Here is a 15,055-nt window from a genome sequence, read left to right as displayed (position 1 = left end):
AGTGTTTTATAACATATAAGACAATATTGATGTAGGTACTGACAGGTGATTCATCTTGTAAACAGATGATGTAAACTTACAGTATCAATAGATACAGTACAATACTGTAAATGTATTTTCCTTATGATTTGCGTAATATTTTCTTTTCTCTAGCTCACTTTATGGTAAGAATATAGTATATCATACATATAACATACAAAATATGTGTTAATCGACAGTTTATATTATTGGTAAAGCTTCTGGTCAACAGTAGGCTATTAGTAAAGCTTTGGGGGGAGTCAAAAGTTATACATGAATTTTCAACTACATGGTGGGTCAGTACCACTAACCCTGTGGGTTCAAGGGTCAACTGTATATGGTAAAAGTATATGGAATTAGGGTAAAAGAAATAGCTGCTTGGGGAGGGAAGGAATTAAGGATGGATATGAATCAAGATTCTTAATTGCACATGATGAAAATTCAGTGTACACTTGTTTTACCAGGAAGGGAATGTATTGGCTCATGTGATTGGGGAAAAAGGCTCTTGATAACAACAGGTCATTCTAAAGTGGTGGTTCTCAACTAGAGGGGTTTTGACCCTCAGGGGACATTTGGTAATGTCTAGAGATCATTTTGGTTGTCACAACCTGGTGGGGTGGGGCAGGTAGGGCAGGTGGTTGGGAGAGGGGGTTATAGGGGGATTGAGGGGGGCTGCTACTTAAATCTAGTGCACAGAAGTCAGGGATAGTGCTAAACATCCCACAGTGCACAGGAGAGCCTCTCCCAGGAATCAGCCGTCCCAACATGGCAGTAGTTGCAAAGCTGAGAGGCCCTGGGTTAGTATTTCCCTTTCTGTTTATCTACCCTCCCAGGTCCCTTGGCCCTGCTTCTCTCTCTTTCAAACCTTCTCTTGCAGGTGTACTTTTTCCAGGGGAATGAAAGTACATGGCTACAGAGAGAACCAGGCATCATCCTAGTTTCCCATGGGAAAGGCAGATGGTTTTCTTTATCCTTGTTCCTTATAATGATTCCGATTGGTGTGACTTACTCATGTGCTCTCCCTGAGCCTGTCACCTTGACCAGTGGGATTGACCAGTCCTGAGAGGAAGGTGTATAGGGATTCTGTATTGAGAGACCCTCTCTGCCACAACTCTATAGCATGGAGGAAAGACAGTTCCCCTAATGAGAGGATGTGTTAGCAGAAGGGAGACAGAGGATGCTCAGTGAACAGAAGCAACAGATGACCCACAAATATGACTTTGTGGGTTTCTTCTTTTTTTAAAAAAATAAATTTATTTATTTGGCTGCGTTGGGTCTTCATTGCTGCGCGTGGGCTTTCTCTAGTTGTGGCGAGCGGGGGCTACTCTTCGTTGTCGTGTGCGGGCTTCTCATTGTGGTGGCTTCTCTTGTTGCGGAGCACGGGCTCTAGGCACGCGGGCTTCAGTAGTTGTGGCTTGTGGGCTTCAGTAGTTGTGGCTCATGGGCTCTAGAGCACAGGCTCAGTAGTTGTGGCACATGGACTTAGTTGCTCCGCGGCATGTGGGATCTTCCCGGCCCAGGGCTTGAACCCGTGTCCCCTGCATTGGCAGGTGGATTCTTAACCACTGTACCACCAGCGAAGTCCCAAGAGGTACGTTTCTAATTGAGCTTCGGAGTGCAGGTAGGTGTTGGGCCAGTGGAGAGGACATGGCAAGACAGGGCTTTTTCAGTATCCGTAGGGGGTGAGAGGAGGGTCTGGAGAGGACCAGGTTGGGGAGGAGCTGAGTGAAGGCACAGAGGTGGGAAGAAAAATACCTGTCCAGGGAGCCGGGAGGAGGTCATCTGGCTGGAGCCTTTTGAAGAGCGAGGAAGGGGGAGGTGAGGCCTGATGTGGAGGAGGCCTGTATGGCAGGGGACAGGTAGTACGTCCAAAGGCATGAGGGGGACATTACAGTTTTCCCATTGTGTGTCATTTCAAACAGTGTGTCGCAGACTTGCCTGGGGATGAGAATCACGGGAGGGAGCTTATTAAGTATGGGTTCCCAGCTCCTTCCCTGGAGAGTCTGCTTCAGTAGGAATGGGTTAGGGCCTAGGGACCTTTTTTGGAAAAATTAGCACTCGTGGCCCTGAGCAAGTCTGGGACCACTTGTGTTCTGGTTGGTGCATGGCTTTCAGGGTGGTCAGGCTTGAGTTGTGTCCTCACTCCATCGCTCTCCTAGTGTGAACACAGGTGAGTTCCTTCACTTTTCAGAGCCTCGGTTTCTTTACTTGTATGATGAGATAATGCCATTTCTCATACAGGCTGAGTGTAAGGATTAAGTGATACACAGGCAATTTGATGCCTGCCTGGAACAATTTTAATAAATTGTCTTTAGATTTTTGCGATTTTGAGAGATTTTAAAATTAGATTGAATGGGCTGTTTCCCCGCCCCTGGAGTTGTTAAATTTTGAGTAAAGGTAAATCTTTCTAGGCTCCATTTCAGATGTTTCCTCCTCTGTGTCTCTCCCTTTGCCCTCTAATGCCTGCGCTAGCTCTGTCCTCTGAACTCTTACAGGGCTTCATTGCGCCTCTCCTGTCATAGCTTTCCCTTTCTACTAGAGTGGAGTTTGGCCTGTGCTGTACCTCCTGTGAAATGGGAAGCACCCTCACTCAGCAGTAACCTCTGTGCTGCCTCCGTCTGTACGATGGGGCGCCAGGAGGGTCAGGCATTGCCCTCAGACACATAGGAAGTGGTCACGTCCTCAGGATGCAGTTACCAATTTTAAGTGCCACGAAGGAAAACAATGGTGCTATGAGGGAGGTTAATGGGTTAGACGTATTTTAGGTGGGGGGGAGGGGTCAGGAAGTCTCTGAGGAAGGGACATTGCAGATGAGATGGGAAGGATGAGTAGGAGTTTGCCAGGTTAGATGTGGGGAAGTGTTTCAGGCAGAAAACCCAGCAGAGGCAAAGGCCCTGAGAGAGGACGGAGCCTGGTGCACCCAGGGAACCGAGGGCATGTCCGTGACTTAAATGTGGTGGTATCCGTGCCCCACCCCCCCGCAGTGTTCCATATGCCACTTTATGTGGAGTTGACACCCCATGAAAGATTGCAGAGTGATTCTGTAGACATCTCTACTCTCGTTAGTGGGGGTTGGGAGGGGATAGAGCAGCGCTTTGGGTGTTTTCCCTCTAATGCTCTTTAACTTGCACGGGTTTGTGTGTCTTAGGTCTGTTCACTACATGGGTAGATTTAACCCACGTCAAACTGGAAAACTTTATTCTTCTGAAATTCCTGAAGATTTATCAGAATCCCTAAATAGAGCTTTGGTTTAAAAATGGGACACGTCAGTATTTTTTGTTTCTCTTAAGTAATTAGCCACTGGAAATTCTGTTGACTTCCGATTGGAAGGTAAAGTGCGTTGTCCTATGTGCTCGGCAGGTTTCTGTCACACCTCCTCCTGTTCCTACACTTGGACATCGGTGTCCCTCAGGGTGTCACGCAGCAGGTCACCCACAAGGTGGCACAGCACCTGACAGGAGCCAGCCATGGGGACAACGTGAAGCTTCTCAACAGCATGATCCAGGTCAGGGCCCTGTCAGCCCCTAAGTACACCCTTCCCCGCCTTCCCAATCAAACACCCCTGTGCTAACATGTCTATGTGTTGGTCATTTCAAAGCACTTGGCACAGTGCTTTTGACCAAGAAGGTCAACAGATCTGGGTTTTCCAGTGGAGGTAGGTATTATTTTATTAGTGTTTTAAAAATGGGAGGCTGGTTATTACCTTTCACGTCACCTGAGCCCTTTCTCCGCAGGCCCACATCTCTGTAAGCACTCAGCTCAATGAAGTGGGCCCGGTTGCCGTATTAGAGTTCTGGGTTCAGGCTCTTATAAGCCAACATCTTTGGTACCGAGAACAACCCATCCTCTTCCTCATGGACCATTTGTGTAAAACAGCTTTTCAGCTGATGCAGGAAGACTGTGTGCAGAAATTGCTCTACCAGCAACATAAGGTAAACCTGTTAGAGAATTTATCTTTCAGTCGTCAGCTAGATAGTAGTCTTCTAAGGAGGTTCCCCCACATGCACCCTTCTCAGTACTGCTCTGTGGCCACTGCCTTTTTAAAGCTCTGCCTTAACAGTGTCTTATCCAGTAACCGTAGTCTGCTAAGTGCAGATCCTCATAAAGCCAAAGGAAGGACACCCCAGGAGGAGCGCTGCTCGTTACATTTGGCTGTAATGCGCAGCCTGGGATTGTAACTGCTGGTGGACTAATTACTGAAATCTGTGTCTTACCAGAATCTTCCATTGTAGTAAGGTAATTGCTGATATTCTTGAAAAGCTCATTGATTGTGTTGTTTAAAGCCTCCACTCTCTGCTCCACATGCTCCCCCTGGTGTAGAATGCTTTGGGCTACCACTGTGACCGGAGTCTGCTCTCTTCTTTGGTGAGCTGGATCGTGGCAGGCAACATCACTCCTTCCTTTGTGGAGGGCTTGGCCACACCCACTCAGGTAGGAAACCCACTGTGGACCATTTGTTATCTTTTTGAACTTTAGTATTGTTATCCTCCTTACCTACATTACTAATAGTCTAAGATAACTAACATCTTTTAACACTTTCTATGCATAGGAACACATTTTCATTGACTCCTCACAGTAGCCCTCTGCTGAGCCTGTGCTGTTGCTATTCCTGTCTCACAGGGGTGTTCGCTGAGGTTTCATGGAGTCAAGTGGCTGGCTCAGGGTCAGACTCCAACTGCCTGACTGCAGAACCTGGCCAGCTGCAGGGCAGAGCGTTTAAGCGTGGACGCTGGAGCCGGACCACCCGGGGTTCAGCCTTGGTTCTGCCATTTGCTAGCGCTGTGCCTTGGGCAGCTGGCTAACCTCTTTGTCCTCAGTTTCCTCAACAGTCAGATGGGAATAATGATCGCACCTACATGTAAAGCGCTTAGAACAGTGTTTGCTAGGTGTTGGCTGTTACAGTTATCATCGTTATCATTAATTCGCAGCATTACTTTCATCATTATCACCACCTCTCAGGACTTTGTGTGTCCCATTATGTCTCTGTTTTCTCACTTAAATTAGTAGTAACATCCTTCAGCTTCGCATCACGCACTTACCTCCTGCTCTTCCTCATACCTCTCGTGGTCCAGCTGAAACACGCTCCATGCTGTTACCTGCATACATCTCTGGAGTTTCCATCTTTTGCTTAGCTGATCCTCTTACCAGGCATGCCTTCCCCTCCAGTCTCTGCCTAGAGTCTTCTGTGGTATATTTACCTTCTCTGATCCCACCCTACCTCCTCTGGTTTCCCATAGCACTCGACCCCTGATTCAGGACTCACACTTCTCACTTTACATTTTGGTTACTTATATTAGTCTTGTCTCCTCTGGCGAATGCAAAACTTCTTAAGGGCAGAGCTCACGTCTGGCCCTCTTTCCTATCCCTCATGCATACGGAACCTGCCCACTAAAGTTGAGCAAACAAACATCTTTTACTAAAGTAACCTTTCTAAAGTAATTTAACAGTTTTCAGTGGCCTATTTCATGTAAATTTATATCTGTGATAAGAGTAGAAATAGGTATAAAAACTATGTTAATTTTAGGAACTGTAATGTTTATTTGTGGAATGTGAGGATGTATTTTGTCTGTCTGAGTTAGTAGCTCATTCCCCTCACCTTTACCTGGTGTTATTGTAGGTCTGGTTTGCATGGACAGTCCTGAACATGGAATCCATCTTTGAAGAAGACTCCCAGCTCCGAAGAGTTGTTGAAGGGGAATTGGTTACAAACTCTGCATTTACTCCTGACCAAGCTCTAAAGGTGCAAATAGCGTTCTGCATTTGAGTGGTAGAAGGTGGTTGACACTTTGATGCTGATGGGTTCACCTGTAGCTTTTGGACTTCTGTGTTTTCTTTTGTTGTGAATGTTTGGAAAGCACAATAACCAAACTAATGCTTAACATGGTGTAATTGAAGTGTATACCTCCTTCCCAAGGTTCTTTTAACATTGAGAGTCACAACCTAATAATTTGAGGCCGTGTTCATTGCATGTATAAAGGGGATTGCCTTTGTTTTAAAGCAGCAGAATCCCCTAGAGAGCTTGTTAAAAATCGGATTCCTGGACCCCAACCTCTGGGATTCTGAGTCTGGAGTGGGATCAGGAATTTATTTATTTATTTTTTTTTTTTTTTTTTTTTTTAGGAATTTATTTTTAAAAACTCCCTAGCTGATCCTTAGGCGAACTAAAGTGTGAGAAAGACTGGAATGAGGCTTTAGAATTAAAGACTTTCTATTTTCAGGTCCTATAGTATAGACTTTGCTTTTGGATTTCAGAGCCTGTCAAGGGATTTATCATTCTCGAACGTCCATTTAAAATCTAAATTTTTGGGACTTCCCTGGTGGTTCAGTGGTTAAGATTCTGCACTTCCAATGCAGGGGGCGCAGGTCCGACCCCTCGTCACGGAACTGAGATCCCACATGTCATGCGGCGTGGCCAAAAAAAAAAAAAAATCTCAATTTTCAAGAGGTTGATAAAATTTACTTTGGCTTTTATATTATTCTTGCACTATAGTGTTTTACATGCAAAGGAATGGAAAGGCATGGAAATGAGATTAGACTAGGTGATGCTTAAGACCCAGTCCAATTCTGGGGTCTGTGAAATTCTTGAAAAAAAGCTGCCCTACATGTCTTGCTACTAAGGTTAAAGTGTTAGCTAGCGGGTTGGAGAAGTAAGGTTTATATGACTTTTCTTTTTTCTTATTGATTCAAAAACACCATGTTCAGCATTTCATTTGAATCACTTAGGAAGTGACTGTTTGCAATTGTGGTCATTACATGGTTGCTCAAAGCCCGCCTCTTTTGTAGAAAGCCCAGGCTCAGCTGAAACTCCCCATCGTCCCGTCCCTCCAGAGGCTGCTGATTTATCGTTGGGCCCACCAGGCTCTCGTCACGCCTTCTGACCATCCTCTTCTGCCACTCATTTGGCAGAAGTTCTTCCTCCTGTATCTTCACCGCCCAGGACCGCAATATGGGTATGGTACCCAGAGTAGTAGTAAGTTTCTGTGAATCAGTTCCTGCCTTTGCATTGCTCTGCAGCTCTGTGTTCTCACACAGTGGCATGGGAGTTAGAGTCAATCTCTGGCTAGGAGCCTCCCTCCTTTCCTGTTTCACATCTATTAGACTAGACCTTTTCTGAGTTCAGGGTATCCTGTGGCCGCTCTCTCTTTACCACCCCCCCATACCCAGTTTGGTGAAGACAACACCCTGGGACCCTGCAAGGTTAAGCAGAGAGCTTCTGGAGCTGCAAAGGGAGAGACTGTCCCAAGCTGAGGCTGCTTGTGTGGCCATGGTGGAGCTTGTTCCGGGGGACTGGTGATGGGTAGTGCAGCTGTGGACGAAGGCCAGGCGGTGCCTGGGGGGAGTCCAGCATTTCCGCTGGATGTGAAGGGACTCTGGCCAGCTGTGGCTGCTCACTGTCACTGACCATCGCTGTCTGGCTCCAGCTCTGTGTCTAGTGCACCTGCACTCCCTTAACTCACCCCTTTGAAACATATGGATGTTGATTCTTCAGCACTTCTGTTTTCTACCAGATTGCAAGTTCTTTAAGAAAAGGGACTATCTTTAATCTCTTCTGTACCTCTAAGTGGTGACAGTGTCTTGAATTTGCATAGCATTTCGTTCTTTTAAAAACTGCTTTTATATGCGCCATCTTGTTGGAGCCTCATTATAACCATTGAGATAGAGATAGTATGTATTAATTTAATAAACTGACTTAACAGACTGTAATTTTGTGTCACATAGAAAGAGCATCTTGTGTTGATCCTGTTGTGATCTGTGCTTGCATTTTTTAAGGCTACCCATAGATGGTTGTATTGGAAGAAGGTTTTTTCAAAGCCCTGCTCATATCAATTTGCTGAAAGAAATGAAGAGGCGTCTGACTGAGGTGGCTGACTTCCACCATGCTGCGAGCAAGGCCCTCCGAGTTCCAGCAGAGGGCAGTGAAGGGCTGCCAGCGACCCAGGCTGGCACCCCTGCTTACCTGACTTCACCAGAACTGCACACGGAGCTCGTGAGGTGAGGCATGGCTATTTAGCCATTTATGTTGTTGTTTGCAGCACAGGTACTTGTGCCGGCTCTTTGATTTGTGTTACAGCTGCTGGATGTTATTCTCTTAACCTGTTAGATTGAATATGGAAGGTGGTTTTGACTATAGGTTTGCATCCTGTAATGTTTCTCTTTTGTGTTTCTTATGAGAGTGAATCAGCAATTTGGATGTACCTCTGTGAAGTGCCTGGAGTCTGAGGGAAAGCTCTTAAACCGGAGGGCTGGTGACCTCTTCTATTTCTTTATTTAACAACAGAAACAAACCCAAAGAAGTGATAATAGCAGGTTAACAACTAGTAAAGCCTGCTAGGATAGTTCTCTAAAAGAAATAAACGACCCAGGCAGGGTTCTTTAAGTGAGATTCATAGGCCCTCTAGGGGATTGTGGGATCCACCTGGGGTGCGGTGGATTCATAATCTTCCAAAACTGCTTCTAAAAATAGGCTTAATATTTGCATCCCCTAAAAGGTTAAGAACTCTGAGGTAAGTGTGTGTCGCTTTCACACTGTTCTTTCACCCTTCATTTGTAAGCTTGATGTAAACGAGATATTAGTCTTATAAATAAGACTTAATAAAAACGGCTCTTAATAATGAACTCTGAATACAAAGTGAATACAGATGTCTCGGTGAGGAAACCCAGTGTTTCGATCCAGCACTCAGGCTTCAGGCTTGATTGACCTCAAAACCTTAGGGCTTCTCTCAGCCTCCAGAATGATTTCTCCCTGTCTCTTCCTTGCTTGAAGGAAAATGTATTTTTAGCTGGGCTTAACCATTGGGAAGGCTTTATCTTTGAACGTTTAGATCAGCTAAGAAAGTCTTTGATGTTCCCTTTTGCCCTCCTTTGGCATGTTGTGAAGTAGACATATAACCCAGTCAAGCTGGAAGAGAGCTCCGTCCCAGCCTCTCCTGTTTAAGAGCCTCAAAGCTCTGTCCCTGGGTCTCTTCCTACATAGACTGCTGCCAGGGTAAAGGCGGTATTTTTCCACTTTATTGAGAAAAGTCCAGCCACACCTCCTGGTCCCCACCTGGTACTTTGTTTGTAATTTGTGTGCTGTAGACTACTCTGGTACCTGTTGCTGCAAACAACTGCTTAAAATACCAGTGATCTGAGCTAAATGGACTGTCTTCCTTGTAAAAACAAAACAAAATAAAAACAAAGGAAGCATCATTAAATTTTTAAAAAAGTTTTTACTGGAAAATAGAGAATTTTTTTTTTTCCTGTTTTTAGCTTTCTTCTGTTCCTTCTTCATGGGAACAGGGTGCATACATGCTATGGGTTCTATTTGTGATTCTTGGAGGCAAGGGATTGTCATGGAGCCTAAAGCTGGCAGGTTCTTCCAATGCATAAGTTTAAAATGGCTTTTAATATTTTCTCTGAAAGACAGAAAAGGTGTTTATTTGAATGCTATCTAAACTTTTCCAAGCACCAAGGCTCACTGTGACTGATTGTCCAGGAAAGAAAAGCTTGAAATTCAGATCCTTGGTCTGTGTTAAAGTCACCTTCTCCAGTTATTTTTTTCTGTGTACTGTATTTAACCCTCTTTAGTAATAGAGTTCACAGAGCCCTTTCTTCACTCCTCTTGTTTTAGCAATTATTGCATCGTATGTAAATGATTTGTGACCTTTCTCCCTTGCTGGCCCTTCTTGGGAGTGTGGTGGTTGGAAACATTTTCTGTGTTATGTGCTTCCAAACTTTTATCTTTTAGTGCCAGTGCTCCTAGAGGTATAAGAAACTTCGTTTGCCTGCACATCTTTTTGTATTTTATGTAATTATGTTTTTTTCTTTTAGGCTCTTCAATGTATATGTATTATGGCTAGAAGATGAGAATTTTCAAAAAGGAGATACGTATATCCCTTCTCTGCCAAAGCATTATGATATTCACAGGCTAGCAAAAGTGATGCAGAATCAGCAGGTAAAACTATGGCAATGTCTCTCTTAGCATATCTAACTGTAATTTGAATTGGTCACTTTTATAACCTAATGGTAAAACCCCTTGTTGATACGGAAATCGGGTCACTGGGATGGTCATTGTTCTTGTGGTTTTGTCAATATATAAGTGATTTTTTTGTAGGATTATTTCCTTTTGAATCTCTGACCCCACTATGGCCTCACCTGAAGGCTTGAAGCTCATTCTGGGACCTTCTACAGCCTCATAAACACAGCCTTTCTCTGACTGTATTCTTCCTTGTTTTAAATCATCAGCAGCTGAACACTTTTAAGCAGTCATCTCTACTCCCATAAAACTGTGTAAGAATTTGTTAAGATTGTTAAGATTCATACGTTGTATAGCAAGTTAGTAGCATGGAGATAGGGAGTTCACCTTTGTTTGCCTTTGGAGATGACTTACTTGTAGCTATCACAGTTTTGGTTGCCCTTTTGGAGATACTCAATTCTAGTCTTCACATATCCTAATTTGTTCTCTCCCTAGTACCCAAGCAAAGATGTCTGTGGTCTTTTTTAGGCCAAAACTTCTGAGTTTTCTCTAAGCTTCTGTAGCTATCATTTGTGTGAGTGTGTGTGTGTGTGTGTGTGTGTGTGTGTATGTATGTAGGTGTGTGTGTGTAGGCATATCTCTCCTGTTCCAGTTTCTTTTTTCTAGGGGTTGAACTCTACTGGGCATTGTCCCCCAACATTGGATGGGATTTAGGATCCTCTAAGACTTGAGAGACTTCAATTTGGGTCTTTAAACATAGTTGCTTCCACACTGTATATACTATTTCATCTCTAGTAGGTGTTGTTCACTTTCTTCTGTGTTCTTTGTCTTTCCTTCCTCTCTTTTCTTCTTTCTTCTTTCCTTCCCTTCCTTCTGTGAGTATCTATTGAATGCCTTTAAGGTGTCAGGCATCTAATACCAAAGATGAAAAGAAACTTGATGCAGTCTCTGCCTTTAAGGTGCTTACTGTCAAATGGGGGACTAAATAATTATTTCATCCGGTGATGAAGACTGTGGGGGTGGAATGCACAGGGTGCTGTGGAAACATGCACAAATGGCACATGATTCAGACTGAGGCTGGAGTGTGACCTTTGAACTGAGCCCTAAAGGACAAATGGGAGTTCTCAGGTTGAAAGGAAGATATGGTGATGCGGAGTGGCAGAGAGGACGTTACCAGCAGGATGTCTTTTTCCAAAGTCTTTGTTTGAAGAGCTATTGAAATAGCAGGAGTAGTTAAATAAATGGATGAATTAAAAATATATTGAGCTCATGCAGCTCAATAACAAAAAAACGAACAACCCAATCCAAAAATGGGCAGAAGACCTAAATAGACATTTCTCCAAAGAAGATATACAGATTGCCAACAGACACATGAAAGAATGCTCAACATCATTAATCATTAGAGAAATGCAAATCAAAACTACAATGAGATATCATCTCACACCGGTCAGAATGGCCATCATCAAAAAATCTAGAAACAATAAATGCTGGAGAGGGTGTGGAGGAAAGGGAACACTCTTGCACTGTTGGTGGGAATGTAAATTGATACAGCCACTATGGAGAACAGTATGGAGGTTCCTTAAAAAACTACAAATAGAACTACCATACGACCCAGCAATCCCACTACTGGGCATATACCCTGAGAAAACCATAGTTCAAAAAGAGTCATGTACCAAAATGTTCATTGCAGCTCTATTTACAATAGCCAGGACATGGAAGCAACCTAAATGTCCATCGACAGATGAATGGATAAAGAAGATGTGGCACATATATACAATGGAATATTACTCAGCCATAAAAAGAAATGAAATGGAGGTATTTGTAATGAGGTGGATGGAGTTAGAGTCTGTCATACAGAGTGAAGTAAGTCAGAAAGAGAAAAACAAATACAGTATGCTAACACATATATACGGAATCTAAGGAAAAAAAAAAAAAAAAAGGCCATGAAGAACCTAGTGGCAAGACGGGAATAAAGACACAGACCTACTAGAGAATGGACTTGAGGATATGGGGAGGGGGTGGGGTGAGATGTGACAGGGTGAGAGAGTGTCATGGACATATATACACTACCAAATGTAAAATAGATAGCTAGTGGGAAGCAGCCGCATAGCACAGGGAGATCAGCTCGGTGCTTTGTGACCACCTAGAGGGGTGGGATGGGGAAGGTGGGAGGGAGGGAGATGCAAGAGGGAAGAGATATGGGAACATATTGTATATGTATAACTGATACACTTTGTTATAAAGCAGAAGCTAACACACCATTGTAAGGCAATTATACTTCAATAAAGATGTTTAAAAAATATATATATATATTGAAGAAGAATTAGTAAAATCAATAGTATTTTTAGATTAGGATTGATACAGTTGTAGGGCAGATCAGGTAGTACAAGGACTTCCAAATTCGTAGCTTGGGCAGCTGCTGTTTACAGTACTGGAAGAGGAAGTGCCTGAGGGGCTTCAAGGAGAGCTCTTATTAAAGAGTTGGTGGGGAGGGGATATACAGGTCTAGAGTTCAGGAATGGGGTAGTGTAGGAAATGTGGGTGTAATGGTAATAGAGTATTTGGATTAAGAAGAGGACTGAAGATGGAACTGAGAAGTAACATTGAAAGGCACAGAGAAATAAGGCTGAGAATACAGGGCCAGAGAAATAGGAAAAATACACAAATGGTCATGGTATCCTGAAATCTTCTGAGTGCAGGTCCATACTCATCTCTTCTTTATACTCCACAACCCAAAGCCTTATCTGAGAATTTGCATGTAGTAGGTACTTGGTCAGTGTTTTAAAAAATTAATCATAGCTTTCTTGGTTCTCTGATATTTATCTTGGTTCCCCAGCATCTACACGGTTAATTGCTTTCTTTTTTTTTTTAAGTCTTTGCTTGCCATTTGATTTTTTAAAAATTTTTATTTATTTATTAAAAAATTTTTCTTATTGGAGTATAGTTGTTTTACAATGTTGTGTTAGTTTCTGCTGGCCTTTTAATTTTATAGCTCGTATTTTGAATCAGTAATTCAGGTTCAGAGTTATTCTGTCTTTTAGTGGTTTCTGAAACATCTCTGCTTACCCATTGTTAATTCTCTGTATTCTTTTCTAATTGTTAGCCTCTGCCAACAGTACGTTAGCACAGAGGTGGAGAAAGTGACATCCAGACCCCAATTAAAGGAGATGTGTATACACAGTAGGAGCGTCTGGTACAGCACCTCAAACTGTTTGGTGCGTCCAAGATCCAGGCTTGTGATCAGGATGACTTTGGAGTTCCTTCTCTGAGTCTGGAATGCCTTGTGCCATGATTGGTTTGGAAATAACGATTTAGGACTTCATGGGAGTGTGCTAACTGAGAAGCCTGAAACATTTTTACATTTATAGGTATCCTTTAGAACACTCAAAATCAGAAAAAAAAAGAAAACCATCGTCCACAAAACCACAGTCCATATCTGCTCATCAGCTATTACTGTTTGAAGTAGTTTTTGGTGTTCATTGATAGTTGACTTTCTTTTTTACTAATGGCAGTCCACCATTCTAATATGTAGTCATCACCAGAGTGAAGTATATGTCAGACATATATTTTATGCAAGACAAATATGCAAAATATGCAAGACAGCTCACTGGAGAGTGGGAGGAAAATACTGGAATTTCTGTTTCTATTATTTTTGGTCAATCATATCTATTTACTTATTTATTTTACCTTTTGTAATGAAAAATTCAATCATACAGAAAAATAGAATAGTATAATAGACATGCCCTTCTCCCTCTGCCTGTATGTATCATGTGTCTAGTTTCACCTATAGCCAATCCAGTCCCACCACCATGTTGGAGCTAATCCTAGAGGGCATTTGATACGTATTTTAAAAGACGAAGATTAAAAAAAATAACAGGGCATCCCTGGTGGCGCAGTGGTTAAGAATCTGCCTGCCAGTGCAAGGGACACAGGTTCAAGCCCTGGCTGGGCAAGATCCCACATGCTGCGGAGCAACTAAGCCCTTGTGCCACAACTACTGAGCCTGAGCTCTGGAGCCTGCAAGCCACAACTACTGAGCCCACGTGCCACAACTACTGAAGCCTGAGCGCCTAGAGCCCGTGCTCCGCAACAAGAGAAGCCATGACAATGAGAAGCCCACACACCGCAACGAAGAGTAGCCCCCACTCACTGCAGCTAGAGAAAGCCCACGCACAGCAACGAAGACCCAACAGAGCCAAAAATAAATAAATAAATAAATTTATTAAAAAAAAATAATAGCATAATCCAAGAGCATTTACATTTGAAATATATTAACAGTAATTTCTTAATATCAAATATCTAGACAGTGTTCAAATTTCCAGTGCTCTTACAAATGTCCTCAAAGTTTTGTTTTTATTTACTTTTACAGTTTGTTTGAATCAGAGTCTGCATTTTGTAATTGGTTGATAGTTCTTATTAATCTGTTTAAATCTATAGGTCCTCCCCTTATCCTTTTTTTTAAAGTGCAATTTATTTGTTGAAGAAACTGGGTAGTTTGTCCATAGAGCTTCCCCACAGTTTGGATTTTGCTGATTATATGTTTGTGGTGTAGTTTAATATGTTTTTCTGTCCCCTGTATTTCCTGTAAGTTGGTATTGGGACCTAGGGCTTGATATAATCCAGATCCAATTATTTTCAATATATTTATTTTTTATCTCTTTAAAATTTGTTTTTGTTTTTTTTACCTATGTCTTATATTAGTTCAGTAGTATATGTATGTAATTTATAAATATACATTTAGTGAGGCTGTTGCAATAATTTTTTCCAGTCATGGTACGCAATCAAAAGGTTTTGAGATTCCTAAGGTTGTTAGACATTTAATTTTTTAATTTATTTATTTGGCCACACCACACGGCTTGCAGGATCTTAGTTCCCTGACCAGGGATTGAACCCGGGCCCTAGGCAGTTCAAGTGCCAAGTCCTAACCACTGTACTGCCAGGGAATTCCCTAGAGTGCCCATTTTAAATGCGATTTATCCTAATGCTTGGAGAACTTGGAGTGGACCACCTCATGTTGAAACTTATGGGTTCACTCTAAAGTTAAATATACAGTTTTATATGTGAATATGTGATTCATCTCTG

The 15,055-nt window shown here is 42.7% G+C and overlaps 1 protein-coding gene across 2 annotated transcripts in view; it reads left to right on the top strand.

The window, feature by feature from the left end:
• Positions 1-15,055, top strand: part of EPG5 (ectopic P-granules 5 autophagy tethering factor) — a 137,225-nt gene that overhangs the window by 60,410 nt on the left and 61,760 nt on the right. For both annotated transcript variants that reach the window (XM_059895727.1, XM_059895728.1), the window contains exons 18-24: positions 3,379-3,523; positions 3,753-3,950; positions 4,339-4,449; positions 5,636-5,758; positions 6,802-6,968; positions 7,789-8,010; positions 9,829-9,952. In XM_059895727.1, coding sequence (XP_059751710.1) covers positions 3,379-3,523; positions 3,753-3,950; positions 4,339-4,449; positions 5,636-5,758; positions 6,802-6,968; positions 7,789-8,010; positions 9,829-9,952 — 1,090 coding nt within the window. The remainder of the gene's footprint in view (positions 1-3,378; positions 3,524-3,752; positions 3,951-4,338; positions 4,450-5,635; positions 5,759-6,801; positions 6,969-7,788; positions 8,011-9,828; positions 9,953-15,055) is intronic.

This window comes from Balaenoptera ricei, chromosome 14 (genome assembly GCF_028023285.1).
Source record: "Balaenoptera ricei isolate mBalRic1 chromosome 14, mBalRic1.hap2, whole genome shotgun sequence".
Lineage (NCBI taxonomy): Eukaryota > Metazoa > Chordata > Mammalia > Artiodactyla > Balaenopteridae > Balaenoptera > Balaenoptera ricei.
This window is presented reverse-complemented; position numbering and strand designations above follow the sequence as displayed.